The sequence below is a fragment of the Maniola jurtina genome, chromosome Z (genome assembly GCF_905333055.1).
Source record: "Maniola jurtina chromosome Z, ilManJurt1.1, whole genome shotgun sequence".
Lineage (NCBI taxonomy): Eukaryota > Metazoa > Arthropoda > Insecta > Lepidoptera > Nymphalidae > Maniola > Maniola jurtina.
Window position 1 is genome coordinate 3934617 of NC_060058.1, and position 27995 is coordinate 3962611.

The 27995-nt window shown below is 37.1% G+C and overlaps 1 protein-coding gene and 1 long non-coding RNA gene across 8 annotated transcripts in view; one reads left to right on the top strand and one right to left on the bottom strand.

Moving 5' to 3' along the window:
* Positions 1–27995, top strand: part of LOC123880464 (kalirin) — a 110786-nt gene that overhangs the window by 59722 nt on the left and 23069 nt on the right. For 5 of the 7 annotated variants that reach the window (XM_045928591.1, XM_045928596.1, XM_045928597.1 and 2 more), the window contains 6 exons: positions 1612–1858; positions 8027–8096; positions 19723–19855; positions 20091–20207; positions 25550–25615; positions 25794–25877. In XM_045928591.1, the coding sequence (XP_045784547.1) occupies positions 1612–1858; positions 8027–8096; positions 19723–19855; positions 20091–20207; positions 25550–25615; positions 25794–25877 (717 nt within the window). The remainder of the gene's footprint in view (positions 1–1611; positions 1859–8026; positions 8097–19722; positions 19856–20090; positions 20208–25549; positions 25616–25793; positions 25878–27995) is intronic. The other 2 variants (XM_045928593.1, XM_045928594.1) reach the window with 2 other exon arrangements.
* On the bottom strand, positions 4241–27266 carry LOC123880476. Its single transcript, XR_006799263.1, has 4 exons — positions 27255–27266; positions 20280–20286; positions 14691–14697; positions 4241–4328 (listed from the first exon to the last, which is right to left on the bottom strand). It is a non-coding gene; the product is annotated as an uncharacterized LOC123880476 (long non-coding RNA).

Consider the following 27995-nt stretch of genomic DNA (forward strand, 5'->3'; position numbering starts at 1 on the left):
ATACTGTAAAGTATAAATGCAAACTCTACTGATATGGGATTATTTTTGAATCTGTTAGGTTTTTTAAAAATCGTACGGGAGTTCTTCGTTTTTCCGGGATATACAAAACACCACAGGGTCTATTCGCTGTCAAAGAATATGGAGTCTGCAGGCCGGTCAAATTAAATTAAGAATGCGCCAAGCACAAAATATTCGCCGCATCCCGAATACTATGGCCTGTTGATTTGGCGAATCAACGGGCCGCAGAATCTAAACCTAAATTCATTTTCAAAAACCTAAATTAATGCGGACGAAGTTAAGACAATTATACAGTCCACAGTAGTGTTGTACTAACAATTCAACAAACAGTAGAATATGAAACTAGAACAAATAATTCATTAGTAATTTACAAACAAACAGATGCATATGAAACTAAAACAAACAAAGAACTTTTTGCATATTATTTTAATGGATTGTTTAAGGGTTACATAGCGGAAAATAATACCATGCAACCTGGAGTTTGTTACGAAAATAGAAATGAATGCTAAGTAGGAACAATATTGCCAACTGCCGTATGACATAATTAATTATTTCGACGATGCCTGTAACTTCGTTCACGTGGATTTAAGATTTTATTGAATGTCGTGGAAACTCTTTGATTTTCAAAAGTAGCCAATGTCCTTCGTCGGGATCCACCATATTTGTACCAAATTTTATCAAAATCGGATAAATGGTTGGACCGTACAAAGTTAGCAGACAGACTGTATGATTAAAGACAGATACACTTTCGAATACGAGCTGATGCCCGCGACTTCGTTCGTGTGGATTTAGGTTTTAAAATCCTGTGGAAGCTTTGATTTTTCCAAATTAATAGTAACCTATGTCACTCTCCAGGTCTTTAAACTATATCCATGCAAAATTCCCGTCGATCCGTTACTCCATTACAACGTGATTGAAGGACAAACCCACAAACAAACACACTTTCGCATTTATAATATGGGTAGTGATTAGTACCTATGGATTAGACCGAATTCGAATCATTTGCTGAATCCCTATAGTGGATCCGTACCATAAACAAGCGTTTCAGTACACAAACTACACAAATCGGTATAATTACGCGGTTAGATAGGTATGTTTCGATTCATCATGACCCGGTCACTTCCAGGTATGACCATTCCCCGAATGACCACTTCCCGCTATGGCCACTTTCCGTTATGACCACTTCCCGCTATGACCACTTCCTGATATAAACGCTTTCCTATATGACTACAACTCAGTCTGTTTATTCCCGAATCTCAGTAAGGCCTTTTCTCCAAATCGCCACATATTTTTACATTGAGAAAATTTAAAATCACATTTTCAGATTTATATGTGTTTTAATGTTTTAAGCCCCGACCCTGTATCTGTGTATCTATCTGTCATCGTAGCTCCCAAACGAATGAACCGATTTTGATTTCGTTATTTTTATTTGAAAGGTGACTTTATCGAGAGTGTTCTTAGTTATGTGATCCAAGAAAATATGTTCAGCCGTTTGGACATCACCAGCCCTTTTTTTTTTCTTCTTATCCTAATTCGGTATTCTCATTATGGGTGAACATCCGTATGTAATGTAAATATAATCTGTTGTCGCAGGCGGGTGCAGACACATGGGTGGTGGCAGAGCACACAGCCACCGGCGCCGGTGAGATCTCTGTGACCAAGGGGCAGCAGGTGGAAGTGCTGGAGGCCTGGGCCGCGCGGCCGGACTGGTGGCTGGTGCGCGTGCCCGGCGAGCCGCCGCAGGAGGGAGCCGTCCCCGCGACCGTGCTCAAGCCGCAGCCCCAGCAGAAGACGTCGCCCTCGAGACGACCACTCAGCCAACCGTCCGATGACACTACAGGTATATGAATATTTATTTCATCCTTCGCCATTGCCCAAGAAAACACCTAAGTATAAGTAGAGAGGTGCATTTCCAATGTAACTTAATTTATAATTACTTTGCATCTACTATTTTGGTACATGAAAAATAAAAATAGAGATAAAAGGAAGTGCTGAGACGGCCGCAAACGGTCAATTAGTCAAAAAATATTCGGCCACAAAGGTCTTTTCAGATTTTAAAATTTGTTGCTTGGTGCAAACTGATAAGGTTCAGCAAGAAACAGTTAAATATTATTTTGCTATAATCCGCCAACAGAAAAAATCTGTATGGTCAAACATGCAGTTACAAGCTAAGCATCGGTAACTGGAATACGCCTTCGTAGCCCAGAACGAAATCTTATCACCCCGACTACGCACAATTTGTCTGTCCTCCCTTAGATTTTTTGTAAAGCATGAAGCCAGAAGCCCTCGAAAGAGGTCCTAAATAAAGCGACCTTCGAAGCCGAGTGGAGCAAGCCGGCAACCCCAGTAGCGTATCGAACCCTAACGTAACGAATCCAGTATATTTAGGCGTTTTACTCTAAAGACCGGTTAAGTGCGAGTCGGACTCGCACATGAAGGGATCTTTGCCATCGTACAAGATATACCTAAAACTTCGCTGGTGGCCGCTGCACTCGACGACGACGCCACAGACGAGCTCGCCTGAATGTGGGATGCAGGTGAAGTCTGCACACGTTGCATCCCAAACAAGCAACCTGACCGTCTTCCCAGGAACGAGTGTCATACCATCAGCTCTCTTGCCATCGCTACGCAGCAAGCCAATAAGTTCTAGTACAGCTGGCACATGGCCGGTGGCAAGGGATCTCCGGATGATGTCGTTAAATGTACTATGGTACGACAGAAGCGGTCAGGGCTTTTCTAACAAGAGAGTCCATGACGAAGGCGTCAACGCAGTCACCGCAGTGGTTATGGTGAGGTTGGTTTATTGTGGCGCCAAGTAAACCAGCCTTAAATTAAAACGGTCATTAAAACCAGTTTAGTACACTTTAATTATTATTTTTCCTCGATTAGTTAGCTTTGTTTTGATTGTGAGTGCTATTACTTAAAAACGTTTGCGAATAGCATTGCTGGTACCCGATGGGCGTGCCTACTGTTCAGGTCAGTCGGGCGGGTGCTTGGGGCTCTCCCGCCCTCTGATTTACCTGCCTTTTCTCTCGTAAACGCATCCTAGTGCACTTAAGGCACGCCTCTCGAGCCGGAACCGTGTTGCCGGATACACAGTACGCAGCTAGCGCTCAGTGCGTACGGTTTAAAGACTGATTTTAAATTAACATCTACACTTTTAAACACTTTTTGAAAGTTTTTTCAAACTGTTATCAATTAAAAAGTGTTCATTTTTAAAACACCATGTCTAAAAATAATAAGCCAAATACCAAAAGTGTTCATTCCGAAGTTGACGCTAAGGTCCAAGCGGCCCCAAAGTCGCGTAACAAAGTCTCTCACAATACTGTAACGACTCTCTTTGTCAATGGATATGATGATGATATTAGAGTGATAGAACAACGAAGAGCTTACCTTCAAATGTCGATGAGGATTTCGGAAAGCTTTCGTAGAGTCGGCGCGAGGTCCGGTACGTTCAATTATTTCTTTTTAACCCCCGACCAAAAAAGAGGGGTGTTATAAGTTTGACGTGTGTATCTGTATATCTGTGTATCTGTGTATCTGTCTGTGGCATCGTAGCGCCTAAACGAATGAACCAATTTTAATTTAATTTTTTTTGTTTGAAAGGTGGCTTGATCGAGAGTGTTCTTAGCTATAATCCAAAAAAATTGGTTCAGCCGTTTAAAAGTTATCAGCTCTTTTCTAGTTTTCTTGTAGAAAAGAAGGTTAGATAACCCTTAGGTTCATAATATTCAAGTGTCAATTGACAAATGTCAAGCTGTCAAGATGGACGTTGCCTAGATATACATAATTATTTATTTGAAAATGATTTTGTTGATTTGTCGGGGGTGTTGAAAATTTTTAATTTACACTTGTTATTAGATACTTATCACATTATTTAGATAATTATAATATTATTTGGAGCGAAAATGTCAATACCACAAATCAAAATAAAATTTACTATTCCCTCTATCAAAAAGCTCGACAACATTCAAAAGTTTTTCATGATGATCATAATCTATAGGTATACTAATAAAAAAAATTAAAGTCTGTCTGTATGTTTGAAACAGGGCTCATATCGTTATTTTAACCTAATCAAAACTGTATCACACTGTTTTAAATTTTTGTCTGTCTGTCTGTATGTGTGTCTGTAGGGCTAATCTTCGGAACGGCGAAACCTATTTTGACGAAACTTTCACAGGCAAATGGAGGATTAAATAAAGAGTAACATAGGTTACTTTTGTAACCGACTTTCAGAAAAGAAGGAGTTATGTTTTTCGACCTATGCACACTGACATCTTCGCGATTTCTGAACCGATTTGCGTATTTTTCTAATCGATACATAAACTTTCTAACATTGTCCCATAAAAAAATTGAATTCTTATCCTTAATAGGATGCATAACTTCTTGACAAGGACATAAATGAATTTTGAATATGGGGTCACCTGTTTAGGAGTTCCTCTATCTCCAAAACTATTGAACAGATCTTCAAATAAATTTACATGAGATCAACCTGACAGTACCTATAACCATTGCAAACCAAAATCGGTTCGTTTGACAGATTTATGTAAATCGACAAAAAAAAAAATTTTTCCTGACTCCTGATGTTTCGGGAATCGGAAATGTTGGTCAGAGCTCTTACACTGAGCTGCATTAAAATTCATTCAATTGTAGTTTTCGACTCGAGTATATCGATAAAATTGTTTCCAGTGACTGAAATGTTCAAAATATATTTAATAGCTATTTTGAAATTGTTAATCGTCATTGTTCCAGTTTTGTATTATAAATATAGATTCTCAATAGTGACTTGGTTTTATTTTTCAAAGAGCCGATACTCGAATACTGGGAAAATCATAAAGGAAGACGTATAAACATCAGCGCTTGATAATTCTATCAAGAAAGAAAGGATTAAAATAATATGAAAGCTGTTTGTAAATTATAATATCTTCATTCATTCGACTTCGAAAAAGTGGTTCTCAATTCGCATTTGTATTATTCTTTTTATTTCTCCGATATTTCTGGAGTGAAAGGCATGATTCCTTTTTTCTGCAAAGGAATAGGTATATTTTTATATCTTATTTTGGAATCGGACGATCGTCTTTCCCCTTACCATCGCGTCCGTGCCTTTACAAAACATGTGTAACAAAAGCAATTATCGTTATACTTTTTATGGCAGATTTAAAGTGGGCATATTTAAAGGAACTTACTACAGTAAAGTCAAAGTCAAAGTCATTTATTAAAATTGGGTACTATTGTACACTTTCTGATTGTCAAACAATGATGTAGTGGTGATAATTAATTACGTTAACTTAAAACTTAAGCTAAGGGTTCCAAACGCGCCCAAATCTGAAAAGAGTATTTACTATGACTTAGATATTTCTGTTACAAAAAATATTATTTATGAAAATGAAATGAAATGAAATGATGTTTCTTTATTTTATGTATATTTTACTGTAATAACACAGTTACAGTTTGATTCGCGTTTGTCTCATTCGCTTGCGGGCCATTGGCCAATGAAACGTGTGGCGTCGGCTACCATATTTGAAATTGAATAGCTACTCGCACGGGTCTTGCACAATAATGTCGAAGTAGAGGGCCTGAGGCCTGGACGATCTGCGTAGTGTTACGGTTCACGAATCGGATTTAGATGGTGAAGTTACTGTTGATGGATAAAAACCATGGTAAGTGTTTAGCCATCACTTTTGGAGCCTATTTGAAGAGTTTAATTTTTGAAATACAGTTTTCATATCATAATAATTAATACGACTATGTCGTTAATATTCAATCCGATAGCGCTAATGTATGCGGAAGTTATGAGATTAAAATTCGTATTCGATAAACGATATTGTTCAAAGGTTCTGTGACTTTAACAACTTTGTGAGTTTAACAATTGTATTTTTAAAAAAACCTGCCAAGTGCGAGTCAGACTTGCGCACCGAGGGTTCCGTACTACAGTCGTATTTTTTCGATATTTTGCACGGTAAATCAAAAACTATTATGCATAAAAATAAATGAAAATCTTTTTTTGAATATACAGGTTTCTTATGATGCCCCACTTGGTATAGTAATCTTACTTTGAATATTGGAAACACTGATTATGTGTTCATGACCACATTTTAATTCTTTTTGTGATGTAACCACAAATTTATGGTTTTCGGATTTTTCTCCTTATGTGTGCTATAAGACCTACCTACCTGCCTTTCATGATTCTTGGTCAACGGGAAGTACCCTATAGGTTTCTTGACAGACAGACAGACAACGAAGTGATCCTATAAGGGTTCCTTTTGAAACAAAAGTACCTACTCATGAAAATAATGAAAGTACCAGAAATAATTTTTTGCAACTTCGCCCACGTGGATTTTGGTTTTTAATAACCCCGTGCGAACTCTTTGATTTTTTTTAAAAAAAAAGGTAGTCTATGTCACTGTACAAAAAATCACGTCGATCCGTTTCTCTGTTGCGACGTGGTTGATGGACTAGCCAAGAAACTAACAATCAAACAAAAGAATAAACCAATAAACAAACACACTTTCGCATTTATAAAATGGGCAGTAATAGCAGTCGGAAATAATATAGCTTTCGATCAGTGAAAAATCTTTGAAATCAGATGAGTAGTTTCGGAGATAGCTCCTTACTAATTACTTACAAACTTTACCTCTTTAGGATATTAGTGTAGATGTGACACAAAGTTTAGACGCTTTTCCTGAAATTTCCTAATGATACAAGATAACAACTTAGCTTTTACACCAGTCAGGTTAGAAAATAAGCGTGGCACCTACAAATATATTGGTTTATTAACCGCCGACCCAAAAAGAGGGGTGTTATAAGTTTGACGTGTGTATCTGTGTATCTGTCGTGGCATCATAGCTCCTAAACTAATGAGCCGATTTTTATTTAGTTTTTTTTTTGTTTGAAAGTTGGCTTGATCGAGAGTGTTATTAGCTATAATCCAATAAAATCGGTTCAGCCGTTTGAAAGTTATCAGCTCTTTTCTAGTTATTACTGTAACCTTCACTTGTCGGGGGTGTTACAAATTATTAATTTACACTTGTTTAGTTAAGAAGAAGTTAAGTACTTTAAAGACTGATCCGTAAACATTTCAAGGTCCCCTCTTTTTGGGTCGGGGCTTAAAAAGAATATATGAAATCGGTCTACACACACATTCTTGTATATTGAATATAAATAATTAATTTTCAATTACAAAATGTACCTACCTAGTTGTATTAATTTACATTAAGTGGTTGTTTGTTCCGATAATATTTTAAAGGAAGACACTGCCTCCACAGTTTTCACTTCCTTAGGAGACAGGGTCTCACACTAAAGCTTGTAATACTATTTTTTGTAAATTAATAAATATTTATTTATTTATAATGCAATGCCATCACATTGTCCTCCTATAAGATAAGGTCAGGGCTTAATCCCGGCACGATTTCATGACGTAAACGTTCCGGAATTCAACCTTAACATTGCTTCAGATGAGCGTAGTATAGACAGTAATTTAAATATAACTTCGGATCCGTGCGAGTGCGGCTAGCGTGTCGCCGCCCTAGTCGAATCGGCCCCTTGTTACCCAACCATGGAGTGGAGTATGTGCTCACTCTGTTTAGCAGGCTGGTTGTTTGTTGTTTGATGTTCGGTTCATAGGTTACCCCGTAATTGGAGGCTCCAATGCAAAAAGTGTTTAAGTCAATTTTTATTATTTTCAAAGTGACAGTGGCTAAAATAATTTATCCTTTCAAACATTTTTAAACTTAAACGTTACTTATACTCGTACTAAAAACAGAATGTCCTATGAAAAGTCTGTCCAGTTCAGATATTAGATCACATACATTCTAATCGTTTGTCGTAGATCAAACGCTACGAGGTTGGATATAAAGACTTTTCCTCGAATTTTCTGTAAATTAAGCAGTTTAGCCGTTAGTTATTTCACTTGTGTATACATATACAGAAGATACTCGATATTATATTGATTAATTTAATATTTTTTTTTCCAGTTACTCTTAGCTCATGATATATTTATTGTTGACAGAAGCGGCGTCGGAGCCCGGTGTGAGTACGAGCGCCGCCAGCCCCGGCAAACATAAGAAGGGAATCATTCCGTAAGTCCAACTCTTGTAAAGCAAACTATTACATTATACACACAATACACACGAGGTTTTTTAGACATTTTTAGAGCTTACTTCGATCAGGCGTTCAGCTTGTGCGCCTTTACTGCATTGTAAATTATTTTCATTCGATATTTGCCCGCCAAAATGGGAGAATATGTTGGAACTCATATAATGAATTGAATAAAATTATCTACCCATACTCGTTGAAATGAAACTTTATTTGTTTTACAGAGATTTTTTGGTATAAAAATAAATCAACTACTTTTGCATTTACCAAAATTTGGGGTCAAAATAATGCCGCTACGTTGTTAAACCGGAATAAACACTCGTCATTAACGGTCGGTCGCGGGCCTCAGTGATATCTTGTGCAGAGTCTTAAAAGGGATCGCAAGGTGTCGCAAGGTTTAGAAGTACACACAACGGGTATCCATACACGGAGTTGAAATCGAGTAAATGTTTAAATAATAATTGGTGTACTTACAAATATCTCGCCTTTGTTATTAGGCTCGTGTAAATCACCTTACATAACTAAATTTATATATTGCAGGCCTGAGCCCGCTATATAAAACACGCCATATACGGTACGATTCGTCGTTTCGATCGGTCTGAAACGACGGCTAGTAAAACTCAATCGTACTGTATATGGGGCTCTTTACATGACCTACCTGATATTCTGTCTACCTTTAACGTACAACGTCCGGCATAAACCATTTACAAATCAGTCGTATGCAAAAGGATTCTAGTAGTGGAAGTAGCGGGTGGTAGATTGAATGGACACAAACGAGATACCTATTTGTCGGCACAAATACAGCACGGTGCATAGCTCGAATATTCAGTCTGCATGAAATGTTAGGGAAACAAATAATAGTGAAAGGCTCAAATCCGTATCTCTAGAGTACTAGGCGCGTAGTGCACTTCTCTTTGCAACGTATTCCTTATTACAATGGTGTGTGACCGTTTTTTATTAATAACTAGCTGATGCCCGCGACTTCGTTCGCGTGAATGTAGTTTTTTATAAATCCCGTGGGAACTCTTTGATTTTCCGGGATAAAAAGTAGCCTATGTGCTAATCCAGAGTATATTGATTGATAATTTAGAATGGGGATAGATATCCCCATTCTAAATTTCAGCCTAATCCGTCCAGTAGTTTTAGCGTGAAGGAGTAACAAACATACACACACACACACACACACACACACACACACATACAAACTTTCGCCTTTATAATATTAAGTGTGACGTAATGATAGGGGCTCAAAGCTGTGATAGCTTATTGGCTAAACTATGGCCTCCTATTTCGGATGGCGGGGTTTCGATTCCGGGCACGCAACGACAACTTTTCGGAGCTGTGTGCGTTATAAGCAATCAATCGTTATAAGCAAAGCAAATATCACTTCCTTTAACGCTATCACCTCTATAGTGCAAAAAGCTCTCGTCTCTCAAGTATTAATTCAAAAAGTGCTTTGAAGTTTTTTTGTTCATACTATCGGACTCGGTCTGTGTGAAGCAAACAGCGAGTCAGCTAGTTTATTATATAACTAGCTGATCAGTTTAGTCAGATCCCCTGCAGCATCAGGATTGAGGAGTTGGACTCCAAAATTTTTATGAAACAATTTCGCAAAGTTCCTCTATCGATTAAAAAAGAAATGACGCAAATCGGTTCAGAAATCTCGGAGATTTCGGTGTACATAGGTAGAAAAACACAACTCTCTTTTTGAAAGTCGGTTAAAAAAGTAGCCTATGTTACTCCCTCATCAATCCTCTACTTGTCTGTGAAAACCCCGTCAAAATCGGTGCAGCCGTTCCGAAGATTAGCCTTTTCAAACAGACAGACAGACAGACAGACAGACAGACAGACAGACAAAAATTTTAAAAACGTGTGATTAAGTTATAGTATCGTTCAAATAACCATATGACCTTAATATGCGGTAGTTATTTCGAAATTACAGACAGACACTCCAATTTTATTTATTAGTATAGATACACAGCTGAACTGCCAGAACTTCCCAATGTCTTATGCTTTAATATGTAATTGATGGTGAATTGGAGCACTTGAGGACTTGTCACTTTATTGTTTCATCCTGTCGTTATCAACTAGTATATCACAACTCACAACGTCTGGTAGGTCAGATGTTTGATAAGAGCGGAAAAGTCGTATGATGGTTTTTTTGCGCTGCCTGCTTATGACAAACAAGACCTGACGGTTGGTCAGTCATATTTTTTATTAATTTTAGGAGAACTTTGGGTATGCTATTCCTTCACCTCATACCTACATAAAACGAGTCACAGGGAGGTGCAATTCAGGCAGTATTAATTAATATATTTAGTGCGTAGTACATAGAAAACTGAATATAAGCAACTTTCGCCGAAGGACGCTGTCAATTCCCACGTATAACTTGAAAAACGCCCAGCGAAGCTCGGCCGCCCAGATACTAATAATAATTTTAGTAACTTTGGTAATTTAATAGATAAAAGGAAAAGCTGATGATCTATAAATGCACAGCTCAAACTACTGGATGGATCGGGTTGAAATTTGGCGTGCAGATAACTATTATGACGTAGAAATCCATTAGGAAAGGATTTCTGAAAATTCAATCCTTAGGGGGCTAAAATAGGGGTTCGAAATTTGTGTAGTCCTCGCAGATGAAGTCGCGGGCATAAGCTGGTGCTGTTGTAAATGAAAAGAGCTTCAATAAATATTTAATTTTAATGTTAGTTTCAGCCGAGTTTTCAATCGGTGGTTTTAAACCTTCCATTAGGCTAATCCTATTTGTTACTACTTCATAATGCCTTTATCCCATCCCGAACATTTTTTTACTATTTAGAAATAAACATGTAATTTACTTGTATTTCAATTTGCTTAGAGAAAATTTATGTGCCAGAAAACGTTCACTATTTCAATTTATAAAAGACTGGTTGGTCTTTGGTGAATTCCATAATGTTTTCTTAACTGAAGAATTTACCTGTATTTGCTCAAAGAAAAATTACTATCCTGGAACAGTTTTACTATTTCAATTTATAATTTGACACTATGTCACGTATAAGTATTAAGTGTATTATTTGAAACGTGCCCGTGCCCTTAGGCCTTAGAACTTCCGAGACGGTCAAGCGGCTTGATGGCAAGCACGTAGTTTTGTTTTGCTTACTGAAGCTTGATGCATCCGTCAAGCAGCTTGATACAGAAAAAGGCAATTCCTATTTCTCGAACACTGTCCGAAAGTCGCATCAAGCAAAAATATAAAATTGCATCAATCACGGTCAAGCACGTAAAAGCTTGACTCAAGCGAAAATCTACTTGCTTGCCATCAAGCTGCTTGACCGTCTCGGACAACCTTTTAACTATATTGCTGTACGAGTTTTGAATGGACAGGAAGTAAGTAAATAAGCTGCTACAGCACAAATTCTTTTCATTGAATGTAGGTGCCTAGTTAGATTCGAATAGTTATTATTACTTTAGAATATAACATGATAGATCAATCTATCGCTGAATGTGGTGGCTTATAATGGCCACTACTGATATGTCATGTTTTGTTGTATTTATATCCCTTATAATGGTTGGTATTATTAGAACACATTTGAATCGCATATAATATATTTCATTATACCTATTACAGTACTTACTCGTATATTTCATATAGCCGATCTACAAACTAAGGAGTGTCTATTATTATGATTTATGAGCACCGAAGAGTTTTTTCATTGCCTCCCTTGTTTTGCCCATTACAATTGTAAAAATAAAATTATGCTTACTGGCGGATATGGTTTTATAAGGATTATTCAGCGTCGCCCCGTAGAGTTGGTAAAAGGAAAAATGAAACCTATTACAACTCAAACAAAACTAGTAAGCTTAGCCTTTATTGTTTCTAATACTAACTTCTCATTATAAAATGAGAGTGATTAGTTTTCATTGTGTATGTTTACAATAAATGTGTTTTAATGAGACGTAATGTGAAGTGCAAATGACGTGATTTATTGTAATGGGATCGTGGTATCCGCTGTTCAGTGGATGCGTCACGAGCGGTTGCACTACGGTTTTGGCGATGGGCCCGAGGCGCGGGCGCAGCGCCAGTGCGGAGCGCGCGCTCGCCGTCTGCGCGCCCGCCGGCCGCTCGGCTGCGCTCGCGCCCTCTTAACACTTCGTTTGTCAATGTTTTGCGACACGTTTCCTGTCACCTACCTACCGAACGATAGATTACAAACTTATCGCCGTAATCTTGCCGATACTGCTAGTCCCTCCTCGTCCCGGTCTCGGGTGTCTACTCTTTTACGTTACGGATTCGTGATAACACTGTTTGCTGTGACACTATTTGTATGACAGTTGTTTGTGAATTTAATGCAGTATTTATGCGAGCGTGATTCTGCGTGTGATGTGTCCCATGTTTCATGTGCGTAAGGATGTGGAGCCAAATTATATTCTCGAAGTGAGTTAATGGATCCTTTTTTAATCTCCTTTTTTAATTTCCTTTTTTAATTTTTAAATAAGCGAGTTATCAGGTAACGAATTGAATAAGACTGATTGTTTAATTAATTAGATGCGGTTAAAAATTTACAAATTGAAAATATTTGTCACCAAACTTTTTCGTTTTGTAATATTGTGAGAGAACAAGCAATCGTACTGATTCCTTTTCGTATCTTTAGTCAAACATACATGTATTATGGTAGGTACGTATAATCATGATTACATGTATGATATCGTGATAGTACGTTTTATATCAGTTTTTGAGCCACTCATGTTTGATTTAGCATTCACCTTCACTCGCAGTTATAACAAAACAAGTATTAATTAAAAATTTAGATAAAAAATATTTGCCACCCGCCACCTTCTTGCTCAGTCATCGGACCTTAAGAAAAGCTTCCCTAGCACGAGCTTTCCACTACCTTTACGTTTACTTTTGTTTGGAGCACACCAGGCGCGGATCCAGACCTCAAAAAAGGGTGTGGACACAGCCACCCGAAAATCGGCAAAGTGCAAGTCGAAGTATGAATTCGCACTTGATCGACATCTAGTGCATTCCTACAAAGTAGATGTTTACAAAATACAAAATGACGCCCTGATCAAGATTTTGTACAGTGTATATATCGTGGGCAAAGCCGTGGAACGAACACTAGTAAATTAATAAACTTGTAAAATGTTAATTTTTTCACTCACGAAAATTACAAAGTAAATGTGTCTTTATTTGCAAATTGCAGTATCACAAAACTCTTAACTATTAAAACGATTTTGATGAATTTTTTAAAACTTTAAGAGGGCTCTCTCCGTCACTCGTTTCATACAAACGTAGTTCCAGTTTCATTTGAATATTAAGCAACCAAAGTCCATGAAATTTTGCAGACATATTCTAGAAATTAGTATCTACGTCTGTGGTTTTCTAGATTTCTGTTAAAATATTCGGTTTTCAAGTTACGCGGTCTTAAAAATTTACATACAAAACTTTGAGCCCCTGTAATTTTAAAACTACATATTTTTAGAAAAATCTAAAACACCACAGACACAGATATTAGTTTCTAGAGTATGTCTGCAAAATTTCATGGACTTTGGTTGCTTAATATTCAAATGAAATTGGAACTACGATTGTATGAAGCGAGTTACGGAGAGAGCCCTGTTAAAGCCGACTGTCAAAGTATGAGGTCACAAGTCTATTAGGGTTGTGGGCATGTCCATCGTGCCCACAACGGCGCTCTACGATTAAATCCCTCTCGAACCTCGAAAAAACTCGAGTCTCTGAAAATGCAAATTATAATTTTCTACGTTCTTTGAAACGTCAGTTCCCTTTTGCATTTCTTCAACGCAATCTAGTAGGTACTGTAGGTATTTTAATTTCGTTTTTTTTTTGTTTGAAAGGTGGTGGCTTAATCGAGAGGATTTTTAGCTATAATCAAAGAAAATCGGTTCAGACGTTTGAAAGTTATCAGCTTTTTTCTAGTTACTGTAACCTTCACTTGTCGGGGGTGTTATAAATTTTTGATACACCTGTAAACTTAAGTTCTAAAATCAAGGGAACGTAAGGGACTCTGCAAACATGCAAATAAGAAGTATATACAATGTTTGAATAACAAATAAACTTTCGTACGCATATAAAACAAATAAAAATATGCACATTTATTTATGTCGGGCGGAGGATTACACCCCGGTCTGCGGTTGGGAAGACCTCTTGGTTGTCGAGGCAACAACGTCGCCTTGTGCACTTCTATCAACAGCTGAACTGGTTTCAGAGGACTTCACTAATTAAATTATTGCGCCATTGTGGTAACGTTATGAGCCAGTGACTCATATTTGTCTAAGTCTCGCGAGTTTATCATTATATTATGAAACTAAATACCGGAGTCAGACTCGCGCACCGAGGGCTTCGTACTCGGGAATTTATTATTCCCGGTTTTCGAACAAGCCACCTTTCAAACAAAAAAAAAACTCAATTAAAATCGGTTCATTCGTTTAGGAGCTACGATGCCACAGACAGATACACACGTCAAACTTATAACACCCCTCTTTTTGGGTCGGGGGTTTAAAAGCAGAAAGAGCAATCTCTTCCAGATAACCTTCAAACTAAAAAAGAGTAGCTTAGTAGCAAAAATGCTTTTAGATACTTACATTCTCCTCGTGTACTAACAGGCTATAAATTATGTCACGCGCATGAAGTCCCGGGTATAATGTAAGCCTCAATAGCTCAACGGTTATAGGAGTGGACTGAAATCCGAAAGGTCGGCGGTTAAAACCCCGCCCGTTGCACTATGGTCGTACCCATTCCTAGCACAAGCTTAACGCTTAGTTGGAGGGGAAAGGGGAATGTTAGTCACAGCTTTTTTATTTTTAACCCCCGAGCCAAAAAGAGGGGTGTGTGTATCTGTGGCATCGTAGCTCCTAAATTAATGAACCAACTTTATTTTTATTTTTTTTTTGTTTGAAAGGTGACTTGATCGAGAGTGTTCTTAGGTATAATCCAAGAAAATCGGTTCAGCCGTTTGAAAGTTATCAGCTCTTTTCTAGCTACTGTAACCTTCACTTGTCGGGGGTGTTATAAATTTTTAATTTACACTTGTCACATTCTTTGCCCACTCTTGGCAATATGTATATATTCAGAGTTTGAAACTCGAGTGTATGCTATTTTATTTCGAGTGTACTTTTCATTCACTAAAATGCAAATCTAGTAGATGTCCACATTGCTCAGCGAATGCGCTTTATTCAAGCGAAAACTTAATTGGACCAATTAATTTCACTAGGTTTCTTACTTGACCGATGCGAAGTCCTAGCGCTAATGAAGACAGACACGGCGCAGCGACAGATTTAGTAATTAAATCAGCATTCGAAATGTTATATATTTGAAATGGAATAAAAGCTTGAAGTTTATCGAACCTCAAACAATGGAAGTCCTTTTCCAACAATGGAAGTTCCTAGCTGAACCCGCGACTTCGTTCGCGTGTATATAACTTATATGCACGCGAACGAAGTTTAAAAATCCCTAAAAATCTCTTTGATTTTCCAGGATAAAATCTAGCCTATGTGTTAATCCATGTTATAATTTTCTCCATTCCAAACCTAAATAGTATTGTTTTTATCCCAAACACAACAGGGATCGTTCGGGATAGAAAATGATAGTTTTTTCGATGTTACTCCAAATCAAATCTTACCCGATTTTGACAATTATTTTTTGACAATTATATTCATCTATGAAATAGGTAAGCTCACCCGGGCGAAACCGGGATCAGTATCATTCAGTAAGAACAATGAAACGAGATTCAGTAACTAGATGTACGTCATGATCAGCATTGTATTTACATGTGTGACGTACCGATCAGCTCAGACATTCGCCGTATGCCTAATGTAGGTAATTCGCGATATGGTGGAGGTGCTGGGATCTGTAGTCACTGATTATACAAGCACTGAGTAGATAATCATAATCTGGCAGATAAACTAGTGCTTTAATAAATAAATCTCTTTATTCGCAAAAACGTAAAGTTCACACGTCACATTATTAATTATTTAGCCTCTAGCTCTCAAACAAGTGTAAATTAAAAATTTATAACACCCCCGACAAGTGAACGTTACAGTAACTAGAAAAGAGCTGATAATTTTCAATCGGCTGAACCGATTTTCTTGGATTATGGCTAAGAACACTCTCGATCAAGCCATCTTTCAAACAAAAAAAAAAACTAAATTAAAATCGGTTCATTAGTTTAGGACCTACGATGCCACAGACAGATAAACAGATACACACGTCAAACTTATAACATCCCTCTTTTTGGGTCGGGGGCTAAAAAGTGAAAATTTTGTCATGAGCATTAAAGCCTTTTCACACATTGGTGTTTGTTTGCAATTAACTATTAAATTAGATTTAAATAGGTAAGCACTAAACATGCTAAAATAAAGTAAATAGGTGAATGTACTTTGGGTACTGTTTTGCCTCGGCTGTGCTATTGGTATACGTATAGATAAGTAGATAGCAAAAATTTTGTAATTACTATGCAGAGAGCTCGAGGGTTAAACTCTTTACTTCGACGATAATGTGACCTTGTTGTAAAACATCGTGGGCTGGCCTCGAAGCTATTAGAACTATGCTAAATAGTACATATATCATTCATATATAGAATCCTTGAAAAAACTTGGGTCTCTAGAGCCACTTCCACTCACTTCCATTAATTATCTAGACTAGTGAAGCGCAGTTCAAACAGCCGAAATGTAGATGCCCTTTCAGGCGCTTTGGTAGTGTGTTTCAATTTCTGAAAAATACAAAACACTTGAATCTACTCCCACTGCGGCCTTAAGGTTGGAGCATTTGTGTTTCTAACTTTGTACCATTATTCTGATTTATTAGAACAGATTTGTATATTTGAATTTTTCGCGTCCTCTGCACCGCCGCTGTAAAGAGCAAAAACTAGGTTAATTTCTAGACATGATATAATTATTCTTTGTCCACGCATATGCAAGGTGTTAGCTAATGTCCGTAACATCCCGGCAAGCAGAGGATAGGACTGATGTGTATATGTGTTACGGGCAACGGGCATTATTAATAAGGACCAAAAAATGTACCAACAAGTGTAAATTAAGAATGTATAACACCCCCAACAAGTGAAGGTTACAGTAACTAGAAAAGAGCTGATAACTTTCAAACGGCTGAACCGATTTTCTTGGATTATAGCTAAGAACACTCTCGATCAAGCCACCTTTCAAACAAAAAAAACTAAATTAAAATCGGTTCATTAGTTTAGGCGCTACGGTGCCACAGACAGATACACGGATACACAAACACACAGATACACAGATACACACGTCAAACTTATAATACCCCTCTTTTTGGGTCGGGGGTTAAAAAATAATGAGTATCGTAACGAGATACCCGTGGGAGATATGAGGATTTATAGAATGTTTAAAACTCCAATGTAACAACCTTGCAAACAGCTGATCGCGGATATAAACTTATATGAACTCAAAGTGCTCAAAGTATCGTTTGAGCGTTTGGCGAGTTGTAGAGAAACGAAAGAATCTATGGCACTATCTATTTGGTACTAAAACTCACTTGTGATGTTATATGGTCGAACTGGGATATTTCATTACCGGATTGATTTACTTTTCGTACATTGTATACCAACCTCTATATTTATCGTATTGTTACACTACCTAATGGGATTTTAATATTAGTATCATTTAAATAGTTCTAAAATGAAAACAGACAAACGATTTTAACAGTCGAATATTTCTTTTTAAATCTTAGAGATAGAAATTCAACATTTATATGAGTTCCTAGAGAGAGGATTTATTTATACGAGTTACGTGGTCAATGTTAGAGCCTCAATAGCTCAACCGGTAAAGAAGTGGACTGAAAACCAAAAGGTCGACGGTTCAAACCCCGCCCGTTGCACTTTGTCGTACCTACTCCTAGCACAAGCCTGACGCTTAGTTGGAGAGGAAAGGGGAATATGAGTCATTTAACATGGCTAATATTCTTCTTTTTTTTTAAATGTACATCATTACAGGCGTGATATTTGCAGCAGGCAAGAAGAATAGCCTAGATAAATAAAAAGTCAAAGATAATGTTACTTTTAAAAACAAGTTAAACGTAAAAAAAAAACCCCAAAGTTTTTTAAATTCACCTACTAAAAAGTGTTAAATACTCCTCATGAAAACAAAATAGGTATATGAGTCCAAACACGACTATCATGCCTCAAACCACTAATTATGTCAGTAGGGAGCTCCAGTGTCCAGCTCATAATCAGGCTCTTGTTATTGTTTCTCTTTTTGAAAAATACTCATACAACAACAACAAACCAAATGAGTTCAAATTCGACTGTGCTACCATATTATGTCATCAGAGAGTTCGAATGTCTACTTCCCACTTCCTATTGGAGGAGGGAGATCGGATGTCTGTCAATGTCTATGTTTTTATCCAAACCAGATGTTACTGCAAAATTTTAACGAAATATCAGTTACGTCTCCGTTACTAGTTTCGATGGTATGATAACATACGGACAAATCAACTTAATAAAAAAAGTTTTATTAAGAATAGACTAAAATTACGTGGTAGAGGAAATTTTCACGCGATTAATTACTTCTTGGAATTACCTTTAAGGAGTTCAACCATCATTTTTGGGAAATCTTGTCCTTCAATTCAGCCGTCTGAAAAAAGAAATCTTGTGCGTGTGCCGTTTTATTCATATATTGTTTTCCAAAAATAAGCCACATTTAGGTCTTCGCTCTCTACATCAAAAATCAGTTTTTGCTTTTACCCAGATTAAATCTATTTTGGTGATAAATTAGGCAAATTTCACTAAAATGCTCATTCATTACGTTTCATTAAAGGGTAGCTTGTTAAAATAAACCGAATAATCTATAAATGGAAACCAATCTATAAATGGAAACTGGCAACCGTCAATTCGGATGTGTGCGTGCCATAATGTTTCAACGACAATTTGTTAACCATAACCACGATGCGTGAGGCATAATTAGGGCTTTAAAGTGGTAAAGACTATTATATAATTATAGTCCAAAACTTGAGGTCTGAACCTGATGGATTACAGTCCGTCAATGGACGGAGATCTAATAGTTATGACATCGTAAGCTACTTTTTACCCGACTACGGCAAAGCCAAGAGGATGGGTTACAATTTTCGCAGTCTATGTATTTATGAATATTTCACTGTACACTAAACTAAGGGACCGATTTTGATGAATGAGGTATCAGTCGATTCGTTTAATAGTCCAGGTAATATTTTACTCTATTTTATATGAACAAAATCAATATGGCAGATGTTATATCCAAAAACAGGGGTCTCTGATTTTTTTTGCTTTTATATAGATATATGTACCTTGTAAAAATACCTATAGTTCTTCATTTGCTAAAACTATTCGGCCCCCGCCAAATTGAGCTAAGTGGTGACCCGTGCTCTGTGGTGAGCCGGCGATGGTTTCATCACGTTGATATCAGTATTCAGTTTAAACAACTTAACACTCAAGCTATTTTTGAGAAAAAGGGCCTTGACACACGGACAGATAAGAGAAAAACAAATCATCAATGTGATCCTAAAGGGTTTCGTTTTTTTTTTTATTATGAGGTAAAAACAATAAAAAACCTTAACCTAACAAAACCTAACCTTGACAAAGTACTTTAAGAAATGATTGCTTTCAGAAGGCGGTGGATTCCGCGTCCGAACAAGTCGCAAGCCAAAGGCGAGAAGGCTCCTGCAGCCGCAGGGTCAAAGTCACCCGCAACCGCCGACAAACCCTCCTTGAAGAAGGTGCCATCTGAAAAGAAACTTAAGGTTCGTTATCAATACGTATACTACAAAAAAAGGCTTTACTCACTCACTGACTGACTTATCAATGCCCAGCCTAGACCCTTGCATCTACAAAGGTGAAGTTTTGGACAGAGAACCCCTTTTTTTCCTCTTTTTTGTACAAAATCTTAAGCAAAAGCATTTAGTGACTTTACAAAATATGACGGTCAATGCAAGTTTTCTTTGGTGTGGACGTGGTTTAATAATGTATATTTCTTAGCTCCCGTACGCTGAAACCGTGCGTGTTGAAGATGTGGAGAACAACGCCGTCGCTCTGGATGACGCCGAGGACGATGCGGCCGACCTCGAACTGCCGCCTCCCATGGAACCTATACAGGTAAACTTTTAATTTAATCACAGTTTCAACAATTTAATACAGCTTCGGCCTACCTGCTCTGAAGAGCCATACTTTAATCCTAAGTTAAGTAAACCATAAAATATAAAAGATATTGCAAATAGTGATCTACGATCCAGTATTCCAATGATCTTCAGGAATGAGTCTAAATACCCCTTCAGGATTCTCGAATGGAATCGCGTTGTTTTGCCTCTGAGTATTTATTATGAAACTGCGCCCATTTTCTCGAAGAGTCTAGTCATGCCGACCTAAATCGAATCTATTGCTATTACGGATTACCTATTTATTAAATGCGGCAAGATTCAATTAGAGAAGACTTAATTATATTATTATTAAAGATTGATCCGTTAATTCTGTGCTCATCGCTTATAGCATTAATAAACGAAACTGCTAATACTGAGGATTGCTATAATGCTTCATTTGAAACTTAGAGTGATTAGTGATAGTTCAGGTGATAAAGATTAACGGATAAAGACAGATTCCCAATACAAAAACTGTCACAACGTCAAAATTCGTTAGATGAAGTTTATCTAGAGCTTGTGAAACAGGCTCAGAGTGTGTCTAATTAACACTTGATATGCTAGTAACTAGCTAATAGGCAACACGATCTACACACAACGGCATAATTAATAGGTTCCTGTTTTATCTGATCGCACGCAATACGATGACCGAAAGGGTATTATTAGTTCAAGAAGATCATTTTCTAATTGAATGCAAACAGTAATTATTTGAAGTGCTGATTTTTCGCGGTTGCCGTAAACTTGTGTAATGAATGTTTTTAAAAATTTCATTGTGATATTAAGTACCACTTACTAACTACATATTATGTACTACTACAAAGAAGAAGTGAAACTTCTTGGTTTATATTCAATTCATAACATGATCTTTCTTCTTTTTTTATGATCACAAGAAACCGCAGATATCGATTTTTAAAAACCTCCGTCCAATACCGAAAAATTATATACATTTTTTCTTAAACTATCGTTTTCTTTATAATTTAAATTAATGATTTACTTTAGAAGATCTGAAACCAACAAAAATAATAATATGATAAAAAAAATCAAGGAGACATCTTGAAACAAAAAGTCGATGACGTCATATCTGTTAGAGTTGCTTACGCCACATAAGATAACTTTTACATAAAATCATCGCCAAGCGGTATATTTTACCTATTGCACTTATTTACTAAGAATAAGGCATACCTACATCAGTATACATTTCGCCGCTTTAAATATTGTATACTTAAATGCACTTATTTTAATGATGTGATACATTTCTTGATAAGTTTTCAGGTTAAGTGCTTAATACCATATTTGTCTTTTAACTGTAAAAATAATAACTTGAATCAAGGTCGTGTATACTTACATAAAGCAATGTTACATTGTTTCATAATGTATTTATTATTAAGGAGAATCGTAAGAACATCTGCGGGTATTATGAAATAAGTAATTTTTAAAAGTTTTCAACTACCTGGCTGTGGTTTGCACTGCATCACCTATACTTATGAAGCAACAGACGGGTTTTTCTTAACAAGATAATATGATTAACTTGATATATTTTAGTGGCACTCGCAAGACAAATATATTAGTGCTAGAATCAATAATAATTACAATCCGTCCAATCGTGTAGTCGTGTAGTAGTGTAATGCTCCATGAAGGATAAAACCAAACTTTGAAATCTTGAAAGTCTCGCGTAATCATACACGGAAAAATAGTATAGGCTACTTAAAATAATTTTTAAAACATTCTGTAACACTCTACTTGCCATAGTCCACTGACTTGAATTTTTTTGACTTGAATAAGGGTACTAGAGAGCACAATTTTGTTCTTATTCACTTAGAAATTCTTTAGTGGCACACGTTACATTTAAACAAATCTACAGATCCAAGATTTATTAGAATTATTCGTCCACGCGTTTAACACTACAATGCCAGAAGGAAACAAATACTACATATTGAAGTTGAGGTATATTACAGCAGACATTGAAGTGTTTTTAATAATGATTTTGTTGTTACAAAGATTTCAATCTGAGCATATAATGAACTTTAAGTAGTGACATCAATGAGTTGAGAAATTCAGGGCAAATTGTTTATAGGCATTTTGGAGCGAGGTCGCGGACGTCTGGTAGCTTTCGATATTTGATAATACGAATAATACTGTAAAACGTTAGTAGGTACATAATAATTCAATGACAATAAAGGATTACTCGCGGTGAATGTTATTGGTATTGATATTGGTTAGACGTGAGCGCTTTCAAATATTTCGCTTGGAATATTTGCTCGTCTATTTCATCGAGCACTGCACTAGCACAATAAGTATTTAATATTGTAACAGGAATGTGACGACTGTTCATTGGTATGGCAATTAATTTTTGGCAATATGCTCCACAAACTGTTGCATTGATGACATTGTTCACCCCTAGAGGAAGCGTAGGTACTGTTTTAGACGAAGAAAAAGTCGCATTGAGCTCTCGACTAAACTCACCACTCGTCCCTTGTGGCTTTCGTCGTGAAATTAGTCACACAAAGCTTAAAATAATATAATCAAAGCAATACAAAATATAAATTAGAAGGTCTCATTCACATCTAAATTGCCATATTTAAAAATCTTAAAAAGATAGGGGTTTTTTGATTTGACCACTTGCGTGATTCGCTTTTTCATAAGGAAACAGAAGCTCCAACTGCAAATTGTTCTTTCATAATCAGTCTTTCACAATATAAAAATAGTATAAATAGTATTAGTAGTAAACTAAACATTATGATTGTAAACGCGTAGAGTAGCGAGTTGAAAATCTATTTAACCATATAGTTTATGTATGTAGTGGCTGAAACAGAAACAATATTTGTATTATTACCACAGCAATACTAAATAAGCATAGGTAAGTTTTTCTTTTGGCAACATTCAGATAAACGGAATCACGGGAAGCTCAAACGATGTAGTAAGTAGTGAGTTCAGAGTTGAAATGTATCTTTAAATAAGCTGAAGGCTTTACGATGAAGGAAGGTTTAATATTGATACTTGTTATGCATATATGAACATTAATATTCGTTTTGTATTGTATTAATACACTCGGCGAATCTACATCATGAAAGATTGAATGAATAACAATAACGTTATAATAATAAAGCTTTTAAGTACTCCACAATATTTCATCCACTTTTCACAAGAAATTCTCCCAAATATGATGAGGTAAATGTTATTAATTAATTTTAAATATATTAGGGTAGTAGCTAAACTCGCACACGAAGGATTCCGTACCAGAAATATAACTTTTTAATTTGTTTAAATTTTCATTGCGGTCATTTTGAAACCTTTTATTATTTGTTGTTATAATTTAGCAATAGAAACACACATTCTGTGAAAATTTCTACTCTCTACCTATTACGGTTTACGAGTTATAACCCGCTGACCGATAGATGGATAGATGGACAGCAGAGGCTTAGTAATAGGATCCCGTTAGGCAGAAAAACAGACATTTGTAAAGTATGATATATGGTGAAATGAGAAGACAAACATTCATATTCCTAAACATGCAAGCTAAACTCGAAATGCATAATCAAAGGAACAGTGCAAAATGCTGTAATTACACAGATGGGAATTGTAGGTATAGGTGTCGCGTACGCCTCACCGCTACTGAGCTCCAACACCCCATTCCATTCATCCCTTGTGGTTGTGACATTCGTCAACTGCATAGCGACCATAGTCGAGACAGAGTTAATCGACTAAATTTGAATGCGTTACATACTAGTACTAATAGCAAATAGATACGACTAAGAGATACAGAGAGACAAAGCGTGATAGCAGTGTTGTGCGTTCAGGTTTGATTATAAATGTATCAATACTACAATCAAACTAGTACAAAATTATTTTCCACCACGCCAACACTTAACATTGTTATAAAATGAGCTACGTTACGAAATGTCGTGGTCGAAAAAATTTAAAATCCAGTAAAAGTCGCCAAACTCCCGTCACACATGTTCCATATTTCTGGTTGCGCAACTAGATATACAGTCGTATTTATTGTAAACAAGCTTGCACAATACAGATGAATTGAGTTTTTCGTAGCTATAAATTACTGAGATTTCCTGGCGCCGCGTGAAAAGACTTTCCGACTGAATTACATCTAACACGGACGTCTTGTTAGCTGGAGAATCCACACAACGATCTCTTAAGTAGAGTTTACAAGAAGCCAGTAATGCTGGCGCCAGTCTGCAGACAAGCCAGCGTTGGCCTGGCCCTTGTTGTTTAGACGCGGCCAATCATTCACGGATTTTTTCTTCTGGTGTGCACACGTTTGGAAAAACAACAAAGAACACACACCGTACGGACGTTCGCCAGTTACTGGCGAGACTCGTCTACACGTGTCCGCAACGCTGGCGCGGGGGTCGAAGGGTATGCGGGCGGAGGTCACTGGCTAGAAAATAGACGGTCGCTCTATTCTCGCCAGCGTTGGCAGCCAGCGCTGGCTTGGCTTGAAAAACTGTTTACACAAGGCCAATACCAAGCCAGCACTGGCTGCCAGTCTTATTGGCAGCCAGTGTTGGCTCCGTGTAAACTATGCTTATAGTAGAGTTTACACGAAGCCAGTAATGCTGGCGCCAGTCTGCAGACAAGCCAGCGTTGGCCTGGCCCTTGTTGTTTAGACGCGGCCAATCATTCACGGATTTTTTGACCTGATACACTGGCTTGTCTATCTGAACAACTCAATGTATGTACACCCACTTACGTGTCAATACACAGGAAATCGGACTGGCGCCCATAAAATTATTTCCGTTGTACCTATCAGTATATTTCGAAATAGCACAAAGACTACCTGTGCTACAAATAAGGCTTTTTCATATAGTTAAAATTTGTAATTAAGTACGTAAATTATGTTCTTGCAGCAGCTTAGACAGATTTCGATTGATGGGTTTTGCTTTGTCAGTTTTCCAAAAGATTGTTAGATTTTACAGATTTTTGTACAAAAATGTTAAAGGGAGAGGATTTTTCGACGACCTCGATTGCAGCCAGTAGTGAGCGCTGTGGCTTTTTAGTGGGAGGTCCCGGGTTCGATTCCCGGCGGGGGAAATTTGAAATTTTGTGATTTCTAAATTTTCTCTGGTCTGGTGTGGTAGGAGGCTTCGGCCCTGGCTAGTTACCACCATTCCGGCAAAGCCGTGCCGCAACGCAACTTAAAGTTCCGGTACTGTGCCATGTAGAAACCAAAGGGCGGGTTAAATAAAAACTGCCATACCTCTTCTAGGTTAGCCCGCTTCTATCTTAGACTGCATCATCACTTATTTTCATGAGTACTCTTGTTTTTAAATGTTCATTTCTTTGTCCAAGGACCCGCAAGCTGTGCTGCAGCAGGCGCCGATCCCAGCAGCGTCGGCGGCCGCTCCGGTCGCGCGGGTAAGTGTTCATTTGCCAACTGTCTTCGATCTATCACTGTTCTTATCTCATCTGTTACTCAATTCTCACGATATAATTCAAATAACTCTCATTCTCTCTTCCCTTAACTTGTAACTAACCTCCGAGGGTGCATATAGGTTCTTGGAACACCTAGGTGATCCGTTGGTGACATTTTCAGAACTCATTGACTATGGAGGCATTGGAAAGTAACGGTGGCCCTGCCGATATCGCCGAAATTGAACAAATAGTCAAGGAAAAAATGGTTCGATTCATGTCAAAGCATGTGTGCATGAGTTCCGTTCAGAGCTTACGTTTTTCATTATCTAATTGCTTTCGAAATAGCACTTCGTTTATTAGATTGGCGTTTTTTTTTTATCTATTTCCCTATTTTTTCAGCACGACTGAAAATATCACCCCAGGCGTAATATGCAATCGAATGGAGTGAAAATATCATGTTGCATCTCTGTCTCCTGGTTTTATTGTGCTTCATATACTCTAATTCAAAAAAGGGAAATAAAATGGTTGCATTTGTTAGAGCGGAAACGTCCGTTTGTTACTTATAATAGATAAATATTTCAATGAAAACGGGAAAGAAACCTTTCACATCATTATTCAAACTTATTGAAAAACTATTCCTGCTTTTTTACTTGACTGCACCAGAAAGTAGTGCTTTTTTGTTCGAGTTTTATTGTTTGTTGAATTGATTTCTGCACCAAATGAATCACAAGATAAGATGCGATTTTCAGTTTGGTTTTGGTGCGGTTGAGTTACTGGAATCGATTGAGATCAATATTCGCCAGAGGTTATTATTGGTATGCTCTGTCATGTGTGTCAGTGCCACTTCAATGGTAACTCGAAGCCAGGTATCTCGAACAATATTACGGTTCCTGGTCACAATTTACTAGGAACCGCAATATTATTATTAAATTCAGTTTGACAAAGTTTATAAATATATCCAATATCCATATTATTAATTTAACGTTAAATTACACGATATATACTGTAGTAATTCCTAGATGTATTTATGTCTGATGAACAAATAAATAAAGCATAGTAGAGAATGGCCACGACTTCATCCGTGTTGATTTAGTTTTCTTGAACCACGCGTGGAAACTCTTTGATTTTCTGAGATGAAAAGTTGCTTATGTCCGTTTCCAGGATGCAAACTATCTCTGTACAATATGGATGATGCCCGCGACTTCAACCACGTGGGCTTAGGTTTTTAAGAATCCCGTAGGAAGTCTTTGATTTTCCGAGATCAAAAGTTGCCCATGTCCTTTCCTGAGACGCAAGCTATCCTGTAACAGATTTCGTCAAAAACGCTGAAAAGATGACAGACAGACAGATACGTGGCCACTATTTTCATTTTAAAATAAAATGGCGAGCGATGTAGACAGGCCAATACCCCACCGTAGGCAATATTCAAATCTCTTTCGAGAGCTTTATTAATTAATACCTTGTGTTGCATTCCCGTTTGACTTATTTTAAAAAGAAATACAAAATCAGGATAATATTGTGAAAATAGAACCTATGGGAAATATAGATAGAAACACCATCATTTTTCCAATTCTTTTATGAAACGTCGCCCATATTCCAATAGAGCCTCAATCGTGTTTCCTGCGTTGCAGAGAAAGAAAACGAAAGAGAAACTAAAAAAGTATTTATTTTATGAACAAAAAAAACGTATATTTATAATAAGCATTAATTTTATATGTTTTGAACAACACGCTTGACTTTTTTAGTTATTATTAATTTACAAACCCAGCGTGCTGTATTTTAGTGTGTGTGTATATGCGCGTGTGTGTGTGTGTGTGTGTGTGTAAGTTAGTTTATGGGAGAGTGTGTAACTCCGTGTGCATGGAGATTTTGTGCCTTATCTGTTTTAGATTGCATGCCTTTTTTTAAAGATGCTTTTGTAGATTAGAGGTTTGTCTTAGTTTAGGCAAATAGATACATATGTAGATTTTTTTACATTTAGACATTTAAGAAAGCCTAGTGATAGATTATCGAAACTGGAGGGTTTTGTTTCATTATAGAATGTACAGGTCGTTTTTATTACATTCAGTGCCACAAAAACCGCAGTCGGTAAAATAATTTATATTATGAAATAAGGCGTCATTATTAGTCCAAAGAATATTCCACTCTTTCATAGGCAACTCAGACTAGGACTGGGATACTGATAACTGACAGGGATTACAATTGTGGTCATAGTCCACAGAATCCTTAAGACTATGGTCAAAAATATTTTATTATATTTTAAATAGTGTAAGTGTCACTCAGAAAGGCAGTTATTATTGAAGTATATTTACCAAATAACTGAGCTTTCCTCCCAAAATATGCGCGAGGTACGCAGTTCACAACGCGTAGTGGTTTATCGAGA